The sequence below is a fragment of the Petaurus breviceps genome, unplaced genomic scaffold (assembly GCF_028583685.1).
Source record: "Petaurus breviceps papuanus isolate PSGF00001 unplaced genomic scaffold, PetGlider_PUasm1.0 428, whole genome shotgun sequence".
Lineage (NCBI taxonomy): Eukaryota > Metazoa > Chordata > Mammalia > Diprotodontia > Petauridae > Petaurus > Petaurus breviceps.
The window spans coordinates 2,732,761-2,746,250 of NW_027186331.1; the positions used below are offsets into that span (position 1 = coordinate 2,732,761).

The 13,490-nt window shown below is 52.1% G+C and overlaps 1 protein-coding gene across 3 annotated transcripts in view; it reads left to right on the forward strand.

The window, feature by feature from the left end:
• Positions 1 to 13,490, forward strand: part of ZDHHC8 (zinc finger DHHC-type palmitoyltransferase 8) — a 76,126-nt gene that overhangs the window by 52,183 nt on the left and 10,453 nt on the right. For 2 of the 3 annotated variants that reach the window (XM_069100865.1, XM_069100863.1), the window contains exons 4-10: positions 2,505 to 2,677; positions 3,199 to 3,301; positions 4,187 to 4,278; positions 6,563 to 6,695; positions 7,195 to 7,303; positions 7,930 to 8,039; positions 8,488 to 9,527. In XM_069100865.1, coding sequence (XP_068956966.1) covers positions 2,505 to 2,677; positions 3,199 to 3,301; positions 4,187 to 4,278; positions 6,563 to 6,695; positions 7,195 to 7,303; positions 7,930 to 8,039; positions 8,488 to 9,527 — 1,760 coding nt within the window. The remainder of the gene's footprint in view (positions 1 to 2,504; positions 2,678 to 3,198; positions 3,302 to 4,186; positions 4,279 to 6,562; positions 6,696 to 7,194; positions 7,304 to 7,929; positions 8,040 to 8,487; positions 9,528 to 13,490) is intronic. The other variant, XM_069100864.1, reaches the window with a different exon arrangement.

The following is a 13,490-nucleotide window of genomic DNA, read 5'->3' on the forward strand; positions in this document are numbered from 1 at the left end:
AGACCCCTCCCAGCCCTGACATTCCCTGTTCTGAGGCCCCTCCCAGCTCTGACGTTTTCATTCTGTCTTCTAAGGTCTTTCCAGTTGCAGTATACTACCATTCTAGGTATTAGCTCTAGATCAACTCACTTGAGCCCTGAGGTCCCAGTGGCCTCTGATAGGAGGGGACTAGACTCAATAAGCTGCCTCTTTATCCTGAGGCCAGAGGAGTCAGAGCCAGCAGGGAGTCCTGTGCCCAGGGGCTAGGGTGAACCCAGCTGGCTCTCCCAGGGAACTCTGGACAATGTTACTGCAGGGCTGGACTATGAACCAAGAGAGGGCTTTACTCCCTTCCATGCTCTTCCCTTGGTCTGCTGATTCAACGCTAAATTTCTCAAGTCAGGTAGGAGGGTGTGGGCCCCCCACAATAGGGTAATGTCCAAATCTCACTGCCTACCAGACATTTCTATTCACTATTCCTTGGTCATCTCCAACTCAACATGTCCCAGACTGAACTCGTTATCATTCCCTAAACCCTGCCCTTCTTCCGAACTTCCCTCATACTGTTGAAGGTACCACCATTCTCCTACTCACCCAGGCTGGTAACCTCAGGGCCATCCTTGATTCCTCATCCTCACACCCTGTCTTTTCATTTCTACCCTCATGGCACATCTCATACATGTCCCCCTCTCTCTGTTCCCACAGCTGCTGCCTGACAGAGGCCCTCATCACTTCCTGCCCCATCTATTGCTGTTGTTCAGTCATGTCTGACTCTTTGTCAGGGATCATGGCACGCCAGACCCTTCTGTCCTCCACTATCTGCCCAAGTCTGTCCAAACTCACATTCATTTTTTCCATGACACTCTCTATCCATCTCATCCTCTGCTACCCCCTTTTCCTTTTGTCTTCCATCTCTCCCAACATCAAGGTCTTTTCCCCAAAGTATTTCACCTTCAGCTTTAATATTAGGTCTTCCAGTGAATAGCCTGAATCAATTTCTTTAAGCGTTTGTTGATTGATTTGATCTTGTCTGAGGGACTCTCAAGTCTTCTCCAGAACTATACTGTGAAAGTGTGGATTCCATGGTGCTCAGCTTTCCGTATTGCCCAGCTCTCACAGTCCTTCATTGCTACTGGAAAAACTACAGCTTTGAGCGTACAGACCTTTGTGGACAAGGCGAAGTCTCTGCTTTTCAGTCTGCTGTCCAGATTTGCCATGACTTTCCTTCCAAGCAGCCATTCCATGGCTGTAGTTGCTATGTGTAGTGTTCTTTGAGCCCAAGAGCATAAAATCTTATGCTTCCTCTATTTCTTCTCCCTCTGTTTTCTGGAAGTGATAGGGCCAGTTGCCAAGATCTTAGTTTTTGGATGTTAAACTTCAAGCCAGCTTTTACACTCTTCTCTTTTACCCTTATCGAGAGGCTTCTTAATCCCCCCCCCATTAATTTCTGCCATCAGAGTGGTATTGGCCACACATCTCAGATGGGTGATATTTCTCCCAGAAACCTGAATTCCAGCTTTTCGATTCATGTAGCCTGCATTTCACATGATGGACTTTGCATAGCAGTTAAATAAATAAAGTAACAATATACAGCCTGATCATACTCCTTTCCCCATCTTAAATCAGTTGTTCCATGTTTGGTTCTAACTGTTACTTCTTAGCCAACATACAAGTTCCTCAGGAGACAGGTAAGAGGATCTGGTTCTCTCATCTCTTGGAGGATTTGCCCCATTTTGTTGTGATCCACACAGTCAAAGGCTTTAGTCAATGAAGTAGAGGTAGATGTTTTTCTGGAGCTCCCTTGCTTTCTCCATAATCCTGCCAATGTTGGCAATTTGGTCTCTAGTTCCTCTGCCTCTTCAAAAACCAGCCTGCCTTTCTTTCTCGTTGACATATTGCTGACTTCTAGCTTGCAGAATCTTATGCATACCCCTGCTAGCATATGAAATTAACAAATTGTTAGATAGCTTGAACATTCTTTGGCATTGCCATTCTTTAGGATTGGGACATAAACGGATCTTTTCCAATCCAGTGGCCACTGTTGAGTTTTCCCAATTTGCTGCACATTGAATGCAGCACTTTAACAGCATCATCTTTCAGGGTGTTAAATGACTGAGCTTCTAGGTAGGTAGATACTGCTCTTTGGGGGATAAGATTGGGGAGAGGCACAGCCAGCTATATGCCCAGCTGGTAAGCAGAAGAGGCAAGATTTGAACCCAGGCCTTCCTGATTCCAAATTCTAGGTTCCAGCCCTTCCCAGGGCTGCCTTTCAAACAGAGACCCCTTCAGCCCTCCTAGAGCCTGAGGCCCATGGCCCAAGGCCTGAGGCCTGAGAGAGAGCTGGTGGGTTAGAGGAGGAGTCATGGCCCCATTGTTAGCCATATCTGACTGGCTTCTCTCTCTCTCTCTCTCTCTCTCTTTCTATTCTTTTTGTTCTGTTCTTTTCCTTCTCTCTCCTTTCTCTCTTCTTCTCCCTCCTTTCTCTCACTCCCCTCTTCCTCTCTCTCTCTCTCTTTCCCCTGCAGGACTTTGACCATCACTGCCCCTGGGTCAACAACTGCATCGGGAGACGCAACTACAGATACTTTTTCCTCTTTCTGCTGTCCCTCAGTGCGCACATGGTTGGCGTCTTTGCCTTTGGGATGGTCTTTGTCCTCCACCACCCTGACCAGCTGGGGGCAGCCCACACAGCCATCACGTATCCTGCCTGCCTTACTTCTTCTCCTGTCCCTCCCTTCCTTTCCCCTTCCCTTTCCTCCTTCTCTGTTGTCCTTCCTCTCCTTTGCTATCCCTCCTTTCCTGCTCCTTCTTCCTCTCTCTCCTCCTTCCTCCCTTCCAAAGCTTTCTCCTTTTCTCTTTCCTCCTTCCCATCCTCTTTTCCTTTACCTCTTTCCTTCCCCCTCCTTCAGTTCCCTTCTTCCTTCCTCCCATTTGTCCCTATTCCTTCCTTCTCTTCCCCAGGAGGGTGGGGCATTGGCCAAGGATAACTGTGAGGCATTGGCCTATGAGCACTTTGGAGAAGACAACCCCTCCCTACAGGTCATTGCATCTGGGTAATGGGTTCAGTAACCTGATTTCCCTCCCTGGCCTCAGTGGGTGCTAGGAGGGGCTGGCTCCCAGCCCAGGGACAGCAAGGGGAGCTGCCTATCAGGCTCCTGGTTTGGGCTGTTTCCCAAGGTTTCCCCCTCCCCCACTGGCATTTACCTTAACACTTCCCAGAATGGCCGTCATGTGTGTGGCTGGCCTTTTCTTCATTCCTGTCATCGGCCTCACTGGCTTCCACATCGTTCTGGTGGCCCGGGGCCGTACCACCAATGAGCAGGTAGGGACTCAGCCGTGAAGCAGCCAGGGCAGAGGAGGGGCCCCAAAGGCAGGAGCAGGGAGGAGTATCCACCGAGGTCAGGTTAAGGGGGTGGTTGTAAAGCAGCCTGGTCCAGTGGAAATAACCCTGGATTTGGAGGCACTTAGGAGCTGGGTGATCGTGGGCAAGTTTCCCCTGCCCCCACCCTCATCTCTTGGCCTATTTTGTAAGATGGGAATAATAATCTTTGCACTTTTTCCCTCAAGTGTTTATTATAAGGAAAGCACTTTGCAGACCTTCCTGTGGCACCAAAGTATTAGATAAATGGGCATTATGCTGGTGGGGACTTAGCCTGCGTGGATGGTCATGCTGTGGGCTCTCCTCTCTGAGTCTCAGCTTCCCTATCTGCAAAATGGGTGTAAAAACACTCAGTTTGCCACAGTCTTCCTTGAGGACCGGCCCCCCTTCCAGTTTGTGAACTTGCTACCCTGGTCTCTGGGGATCCTCAAAGAGGCCCCTGCTCTCCCATGTCACTCTTCATCATCAGAAAGACCCCTAGCTCTGGAGTCAGAGGAGTGGGAGGCACATCTCATCTGCAGGGCTCACTTCATGAGTGGCCCTGAGGGGCCCATGGGCACATCACCACGCACCAGCCTCCTCTTGTGGTCTTCTCCATATTGGGCTCTGGCCTCCCTCCAGTGGCGATCAGCATAGTTGCTCGTGTTTCTTGGTGCCAGAAGCTTCTCATGTATTCACTCATTTGATCTTCCCCAAAACCCTGAGAGGGAGGTGCCATTATTATTGCCATTTTACAGATTGCCATTTTACAACCGAGTCTCAGAAATGAGGTGCCACAGACTCAGGGCTAACGGGTGTGGGGGGGGGGTGCGGTGGATCTTTTTACAGGTGACAGGCAAGTTCCGCGGAGGCGTGAACCCATTCACACGTGGATGCTATGGGAATGTAGAGCACGTATTGTGCAGTCCACTGGCTCCCAGGTAAGGTGGAGCTCTGTGTGCTGTGGAGGGAGGGGAGGGGGGTGAAGGAAATCTCTGGACCCACACTCTTGGTGGCTGGAAGTTCTGCCTCCTAAAGAACACTGGATTTAGCCTCTGAGGACCCAGTTTCAAATTCTGGTTCTGCCACTTATCAACTAATCTAGGGGGGAAAGCGGTGACTCCAGAGCCAGGTGACCTGGGTTCAAACTCTGTGTGTGATGCTTACTACCTGTGTGATCCAAGGCAAGCCACTTCACCTCCCTTGGCCTCAGTTTTCTTATCTGTACAATGGAGGGGTTGGGCTCAGTGGGCGCTGAGGTCTCTCTAGCTAGCATTAGTGCCATAAGCCCATGAAGTCTGTAGCTCTGGGCAAATCCCTTCCCCCATTATTGGCCTTAGTTTACCACATCTGTAAAACAGGGGTATTGGACTAGCTAGTGACTCTACAACCACATCACAACATTTTCGAGCTAGAAGGGACCTCGGTGGCCAACCTGTCCAACCTGGACTGAACAGAAGTGGATCTCCACCACTGTAGATAACCCTCCGTGAGGGCAAACTTGCCACCCTCTTGGGGGGGCCCATGGCACTCACTCTTGGACACCTCTGATTTTTAGGAAGGCGTTCTGAGGTTCCTCCCAGCTCAAAGTCCTAGGAAGATGCCTTGCCGCTTTCTCTGACTAAGGTCAGGTGTCCATGGTCTTGGAGGCCCTCAGTCAGTGGCTGGCCAATCTATGGCACAAGAATGCCGTCCCTGGTCAGTGGTCAGTGGTCAGCTCACCTTGGGGCTTCTGTGGTCACAGACAGATGCAAAGATAGACCACAACCACATGGAAATGTAGCACACATTTTAATCACTTTCATGCACGAGTGGAATTGTATTGCATGCAGGCCCATATACACAGGCTCACATCCTACTGCACAAATGCACCTTCACATGTGGAATCCTAGACCCCCACGTGCACACACCATCCACTTATACCTTCCTGCACAAGCTTGTCTTGGTCATAAGCTCCTGGACTTCCTTCCTGTCCTTGGCCTTGGCCTGGCTATTGATCTCCCACAGAGACACCTTATCAGACAAGCCAGTGATGACTAATGATGGGTCCCTGTGCCTATGAATGCAGTGAGAGCTTGGCTGTTGCTGGGCCTGAATTCCTGATTCCGTCCCACCCCCATCTCCCCATCACATCTTTCTCCATGGCCCTCCACTCTCCTCTTTCACCTGCTCTGTTCTGGCCTGAGTCATCTGCCCTCCAGGGTCAGCCTTGGCCTCCAGGTTCTCTTCCTCTCCCCCCTTAGGCTGGGCTCCAGTGGAGCTGCTGGGGAGGGAGGTCTCCAGAGCCCCCCAGCCCCATCCCCCTGGCACATGTGGAAGGTTTCCTTCCTGTCCATGAGGCCCACTCTGACAGAGACTAGTCAGACAATGTCAGCTGGCCCGCGACTCCACCTGCCCATCCCCTCCCTTTTCTCCTGCTTTCTCCTGTTTCAGTCTTTCTTATTCCTTCCTTCTCTTCCTGCTCTTTCCTCTCTTCCTCTTCTCAGCCTCTCTCTTCTTTCTCTTCCCTCCTCCTTCTTTTCTCTTTTCTCTCACTTCTCCTCTACCTCTTTTCTCTCCATCTTTTCTTTCTTCCCTTATCTTCTGATCTCCTTTATTCTCTTCTTAAAGTACAAAAAGCCCTAGAGTTAGAATTATACCACGTCTATTGGTATTCTAGCTCTGCCTTCTTGGCTTTGGATAAGTCTTGGCCTAAGGTTCCTAACTTTGGAGAGGGAAAGGGAGGAAGATGAAAACCTGAAAAGGACCCCAAAGACCACCCAAGACCAATCCCTTCATTTTTTTTAGATAAGAATAATGGAAGCAGCCCACTTGAATGGAAAGAACATGAGATCTGAGTTCAGATCTTACCTCTGCTACTTACTACCTGTGTGACCCTGGGCAAGTCCTTGAGCCCTCCCTGTAAAGTGATGGGCTTGCCCTAGAAGAGATTTGATGCTAGAGTTCTAGCTTCCTGAAGCCCCTTTTCAGCTCTAAGTCCTTTGAACCCATCATACCCTTCCTCCCTAACTGGGCACAGCTCTCCTTGGCCCATCCCCACTAAAGATGGGGGTAGGTAGATGCCATTCCAACCAGTCTGCTATCTGATGCCTCTTTCAGGTCTAGGTCCTATGAACCCATCATCCCCTTCCTTCCTTCCGGGGCACAGCTCTCTTTGGTCCATTGCTACTGAAGATGGGGGCAGGTGAGTGTCATTCCAACCAGTATGCTATCTGACCCCTCCAGGTATGTGGCAGAGCCCAAGCTGAGGCTGGCCGTGAGTGTGAAGCCCCCATTTCTGCGACCCGATCTCTCCGACAGGCAGGTCTCTGTGAAGGTCAGTGACAATGGAATCCAGGCCACCTTGAGCCGCAGCAAGGTGAGGCAGGGTCCAGGCCTGTCCCCCCTAGGCCTATGTGTGGGAGTTCTGGAACAGAAACTCACTAGTGTGGAAAAGGAACTGACTTGGGAGCCCATGACCTGGGTTTCAGTCTTGTGTGACCTTGGGCAGGGGACTTTCCATTCTGTGAAACTCAGTTGTCTTACCCATAAAACAAGTGTAAATAATGACAGCTTACTTTCCTCAAGGGGCTGCTGTGAGCTTCCCCTGGGATAATGGTGTGCACATATTCCTCTTTTGAGACCGGGATGGGAGTGGAGACCAGAGAAGTTGGGGGTAGAGCAAGCCTACCTTGGGGAGGGGAGGGGTTGGAAGATGCTAGTGCTCACACCCAAAGCCAAGGGATGTCAGGTAAGGATGGAATGCCCAGGGAGAGGGGGCCTTCCCAGGTGACCCCAGCCTCTTGGGCTTCTCAGTGGGGAAGGCAGAGGGCTGAGCAGTCTGGCTGGGGCCTCTGACCACTAACTCTCTGATTCAGTCCAAGATTAGCCTGGGAGGGCTGGATGAAAAGTCCCTGGACCTGCAGCCTCCCCTGCCCCCCAAGGGAGAGCCCGGCAAGTACACTGAGCTTCAGGGGAGCAGTGATGGTGAGTAAGGCGGGGCTGCCCCTGTCAGGGTCAGAGCTAGGCAACTCTTTGGGAGACATGATAGACACCAAAGAAGGGAGAGGTCAAGAACAAGGGAGAAGGAAGGAACAGAGAGGAAGAGAGAAGGAAAGGAAAAGAAGGGAGGAAGAGAGAGAGGGGAGGAGAGAGGGGAAAGGTAAAGGAGGAGAGGAAGGGATAAGAAGAAAAGGGAGGAGACATGAGGCTAGGGAAAGTGAAAAGAAAGGAAGAGGGAAGGTGAAGAAGATGAGGGAAAAAGGAAGGAGAGGAAAAGATGGAGGAGGGAAAGAGGAAGGGGAGAAAGGGAAAAGCAGAGGGGAGAAGAGAGAGGGAGAAAGGGAGACTAAAGGGTGAGGCAGGAAGGGAGTCAGTTGCCTAGGGAGAGCCTACAGGGTGATGAGATCAATATTTGAGAAACTGGGGGCCAGGGCATACTTGGGCTGCCCAGTCCTGAAGTCCCTCATGAGCAGTTCCAGACTCAGGTCAGGCTCCCCCAGTTACCACCCTTCTCCACCCTTGCATGTTGGTATCGCCTTCAGGCCCCATCTTGTGGAGGCCCACAAGGACTCCTGACCTTGGTGGGTAAGTCTCTCTGTCTTTCTCCTCAGAGGGTGGCCTTTCCCCCAAGTTGACCAGCCCTCCAACTCCTGCCATGTACAAGTATCGGCCTGGCTTCGCCAATAATTCCAAGATTCACTACCATGCCACAGCTGACCAGGTGAGGAATTGCTCAGACTTTTCTGGACTCCCCTCTTTGGAGGGTGGGATTATCTCTGCCATCTCCTCATAGTATTTTTCCTAGGTCTTTCAGGATCATAGAACATCAGAGCTGAAAGACCCCTTAGAATATGGAATGTCAGAGCTGGGAGGGGGCTGAGAACAGGGGATGTCAGGGCTGGGAGGGGCCTGAGAACAGGGGATGGCAGGGCTGGGAGGGGCCTTGGAACAGAACATAGAGTATCTGAATTGAGAGTCTAACTACTCCCTCTTATAGGGAGAAGAGGTAAGCCACCCAGGGTCACACTTTTTGAAGTGGCTGAGACAAGATCTCAGCCCTTTCCACTGGCTGTGCCGTCTCTGTTGGGAAGCAATGGATCCCTTTCTGAGCCTTCCTGTGGGAGTGGGGAGGCCAGGCTGGGCTCTGAGCCCCTCTTGCTGTTTCATAGATCACTCTTCAGGATGGCAGCCTGGGGGAGGACGATGATAGGACCCTGGACTACCAGTCGGAGCCCAACCTGGATCTTCCCGACTACCACCGGGGCGCCCTGCACAAGACCTATCAGTCGTCCCCGCTCCACATGGATTCCTACACCGCCAACTCGCGGTCCCTGAGCCTCAAGTCTGCCAGCAGGCAGGGGACGGACCAAGTCGCCCTCCATCCTCTGAAGCCGGAAGGAGCCCCCCCAACCCCCTACAAGACCATCTTTTCTCCCAACTCCCTGTCTAACCGTAACAGCAGCCTCTCCTACGACAGCCTGTTGAACCCCATGTCGCCAGCCGGCCGCAAGTGCCCAGCGCACTCGGTGGTCAGCTCGGCGGGCTACCACTCGCCCTACCTGTCGGCCAAGATGTGCCACCTGCGCGGGGGGGAGCTGCAGCGTCCCGGGCCCCGCAGCTTCAGCCCGGTTCTGGGCGGGGGAGGCCCTGCCTCGCACCCCAGGGACCCTTCGCCGGTGCGCTACGACAACCTCTCTAAGACCATCATGGCTTCCATCCAGGAGCGCAAAGAGCTGGAGGAGCGGGAGAAGCTTCTGCACTCGCACCCGGACTCGGTGTTCGGGGACTCTGGCGTCTACGACACCCCCAGCTCCTACAGCCTCCAGCAGGTCAGCACGCTGTCGTCGGACGACCCCCGCAGCCTGGCGCTGGCCTGCGGCTCCCGGGAGAACCTGACTGTGGCCGGCGGTGGCAGCTTTGGCACCCGGAGCCCCCTGCTGCAGTCATCTCTGTCCTCCCTCTCCGGGGTCATGGCGCGCGCCCCGAGGACTTCCACCACCTCCCTTCAGGCCGACTTGGCCAACAATAACGTTCAGAGCCACCAGACGCTGCAGGGCCGGGGGGCCGGGGGGCCCTACATGTCCCCGGGCCACCAGGTCCCACCTTCCCCCTCTGGGATGCCCAGGTCGCCTTCCTATGGAGGCCCCAAGGCCGTCTCATTTATTAATACTGTGGAAATCACAGAGCCGCCCCCTCTAGGAGTTCAAAGGTAAGTGCTGCCTGGGGTCCTCAGCGAGGCCTCTCTTCCCTGCTGCCTCTCTGGTGGCCCCATCCCCCCAAGACCCGGCTTTGGCTTTGTGTGGATTCTTGGCAGTAGGACCCGCAGCTCCCTGGAGTGGGGGGGAGAGGCAATGCTCTGGGAAACTGGCCTGGGGCACCCTAGCCCTCTGGCCCCCGGATGCCCAGTGCCTTGGTTTAGGTGTTCTTGGAGCCCTGGGTGCCCTGCCTGCCTGCCTCAGGGTCCTCAGGACTGGTCCTTCTGGGCCTGGAGCCTTGTGCCTTCCTGGGGCACAGCTGAGTCCTATCAATCTGCTCCCCCTCCCTTCTGCTGCTGCTGCTACCTTCCCCTCCCTGGGGCTCATTGCTTCCTCCCTCCTTTTCTCTACCCCCTCCAGACCCAGACATAAGTGCTGTATCTGGGATCTCTTCACCACAGCAGGGGAAACTATAAACTCAGAAATAACACCAAAGTGTGAGACCAGCAGAGTTGGTAAAAGATTCCTCCAGGCCAGGCTGGACAGCTCAGAAAACTCACCCTGCTCTCCCACAATGCTCCAAGTCTCTGCTCCCATTTCCAGATACTGCCATGATCATCCAGGCCTTGGCCAAAGCCAGCAGAGCCAGAAAGGAAAACTCTTGGTGTCGGCTGTCCCTTCTCTTTAGCAAAACCTTTCAGGGAGAAGAAGCCTGGGTGCTAGTTCTGCTCCGACACCCACTGACTGTGGGACCCTGGGCAAGCAACTTCACACGTTAGTGTTACAGGAACCTCCCTAAGGGGGTCCAGTTACAGAGTAGGTGCCTGTCGGCTTTGGGAGAGGGAGTTTCCTCAAGGGGAGGGCAATAGAAATATCTCTATAAACAGGAGAATGCTGGGCAGGAAATCTCTTTTCCTGATGAAATCCTAAGTTGGCTTCCTCCCTGCCTCCCCAAATAATCATAATGGAACCGATCCCTCTTGACCTGATCATTCACTCACTCACACACTCACACACTCTCCCTCCTCTCTCTCACTCACTCATGCACACACACACACACACACACACACACACACACAATACACTCTCTTGCACACACATACTCACACAGACAATACACATACACTCCCTCTCCCTCCTCTCTCTCACACACACACATGCACACACAATACACTCTCTTGCACACACATACTCACGCAGACAATACACACACTCTCCCTCCTCTCTTTCACACACACACACATGCACACACACAATACACATATTCTTTTTCTCTGTCTCTGTCTCTCTCACATGCACACACACCATGCATTCGCTCACACAGGCATACTCACATACAGACAATACACACACACTCTCTCTTCTCTGTTTCTTCCTCTGTCTCTTTCCTTCACACACACGCACTCACACATACAATATGCTCTCACACACATACACACACACAATACATACACTCTCACACACAGTATAGTCTCTCACACAGATATACTCACCGACAATACACACACACATCCACTCTTTTTCTGTGTCTCACTCACACACACATGCTCACAATACAATGCACTCTCTCAAACACATACACACAATATATAGTTTCTCACACACGTAGTACAGTCCCTCACAGACATACACACAGACAATACACACACACTATCTCTTTTTCTCTGTCTCTCTCTCACACACAAACATACACACATGCACAAACACTAACAATACACATCTTTTTTTTTCCCAGAAAGGGACCTTCCCACCCCTTTCTGTCCTGCCCCTTTCCGTAGCCAAAGCCAATCTTGGAAAGACACAGTCTGCTCTGATTCTGAGAGCTGGTTCTTTAAGGGGAGAGGGGGGCCCAGAGTTGAGCTTGACACCACACTTAACTTTTCACCCCTTTTCCCACCCATCAATTTCAATTCAATAAATATTTATCAGGCACCTATTATGTGCCAAGTGCTATGCTAAATGCTAGGCATACAAGAGACAAAATATAGTCCCTGCCCTCAAGGAGTTTACAGTCTAACAAGGAGACAATACACACAGATATTTACAAAGCAAATTATAATCAGGATAAATAGATAATGAGCCAAGGGAAGGCCCTGGCATTAAGAGGGTTTGGGAAAGGTTTCCTGTGGGAAGTAGGATTTGGGGATTTTAGTCAGGACTTAAGGAAGCTGGGGAGGTCAGTGGTCAGAGCACCGCAGGGAGAGCATTCCAGCCTGAGAAAATGCCCAGAGCCAAGAGACAGAGCGGAGCGTCTTGTATTTGGAACAGCCCAGAGAAGGTATAAGGTGTAAAGAGATTGGAAAAGTAGGAGAGCTGAGTTATCAGAGGCTTTGAAGACTAACCAGAGCATTTTGTATTTGTACTGGAGCCATAGGGAGCCACTGGAGTTTATTGAGTAGGGGGTGACAGGGTCAGATGTTTGCTGGAGGGAGATCACTGGACTGGAGTGGGGAGAGACATGAGGCAGGCAGACCTTCCCTGCCCCAGCAGCTATGGTAATAGTCCAGGGGAGAGGTGATGAGGGCCTGCACCAGGGTGGGGGCAGGGTCAGAAGACAAAAGGGGATACACGAGAAGCTTGTTGCCTGCTGCAAAGGTGACATCAACAGGCCTTGGCAGCGCTTGCATGTGAGGGCCAAGAGAAAGTGCAGAGTCCAGGATGACCTGAGTTGGGAGCCTGAGGGCCTGGGAGGAGGCTGGAGTCTGGTGCCCTCGACAGTAATAGGGAAGGTGGGAGGGGGAGGGGATTTGGGGGAAAGATGAGAGCTCTGCTTGGGACATGTTGAGTGTAAGGCGTCTCCTGGACATGCAGCTGGAGACGTGAGATTGGAGGTGGAGGCTGGGACAGGCCAGGTAAATTGGAGAATCATCAGCATAGATGGTCATTAAATCCAAGGAAGCTGATGAGATCACCCAGAAGAGGGGCACAGAGGTAGAAAAGAAGAGGGTCCTGAAGGACACCTTCAGTTAGAGGGTGTGATTGGGAGGAGGGTCCAGCAAAGAACACTAAGAAGGATCAGTCTGGGAGGAAGGAGGAGAACCAGAAAGGAGAGAATGATGGACAGTGTCCGAGGCTTCGGAGGGCCCAAGGAGAATGAGGATGGAGAAGAGGAAGCTGGATCCTTGGGCACATTGGAGAGAGGAGTTTGGGTGGGATGAGAAGATCGGAAGCTGGATTAGAAGGCATTAATGAGGGAGGAGAGAGAATGGAGGCCCCCATTGGAGATGACCTTTTCTAGTTGGTGGGCAAAAGACATAAAGGGTGATAGTGAGAATGGAAGGATCAAGGGAACTTTTTTTCTGGGATGGTGGAGACTCGAGCAGGTTTGTAGGCGGTAGTGACAGAGAGGACATGACAGAAAGGGGAGGTAGTCTATTGGAGATGGGATGGAATGGAATTGGTCAGGAGTGAGGCCATTTCATCACAGGAGGCAGGGTGAAGGAGGAGAGGGGCAGGAGGCATCTGAGTAATAGGGGATGAGGAGGAAGGCTCTAGAAATGATTGGATGTTATGGGAGAGGCCCAGAAGCCCAGAGCAAGAGATCTGAAAGTCTGACTTATTCCTGGCTGGGAGTTTTCTCTACCATATCCCTGACAAGAAGGCATCCAGCCTCTGCTGGGAGACCTCCAGTGATGTGGACCTCACTACCTCCTGAGGTAGCCTGATTCATCTGGGGACAAATCTCCTCATCAGGCAGTCTATCACCCTGAAATTCCCTCCTCCCCACACTGTGCTCACATTACTCTTAATTCTGTCCTCTGGGGCCAGGCAGAACAAAGCTCTTCTTCATCTCACCAGAAGGTCCTCAAAGACTAGAATCACGTCTCCACTTCTGTCGTCCTTCATGGGCAACCACTTATCCTCTCCAGAGCCTCAGTTTCCCCAACAGTATAATAAGAGGGGATGGATTGTGCGACCTCCATAGAAGATGATTCTCTTCTTGGGGTTAACCATTCCCAGCTCCTTCAAGTTGGTAT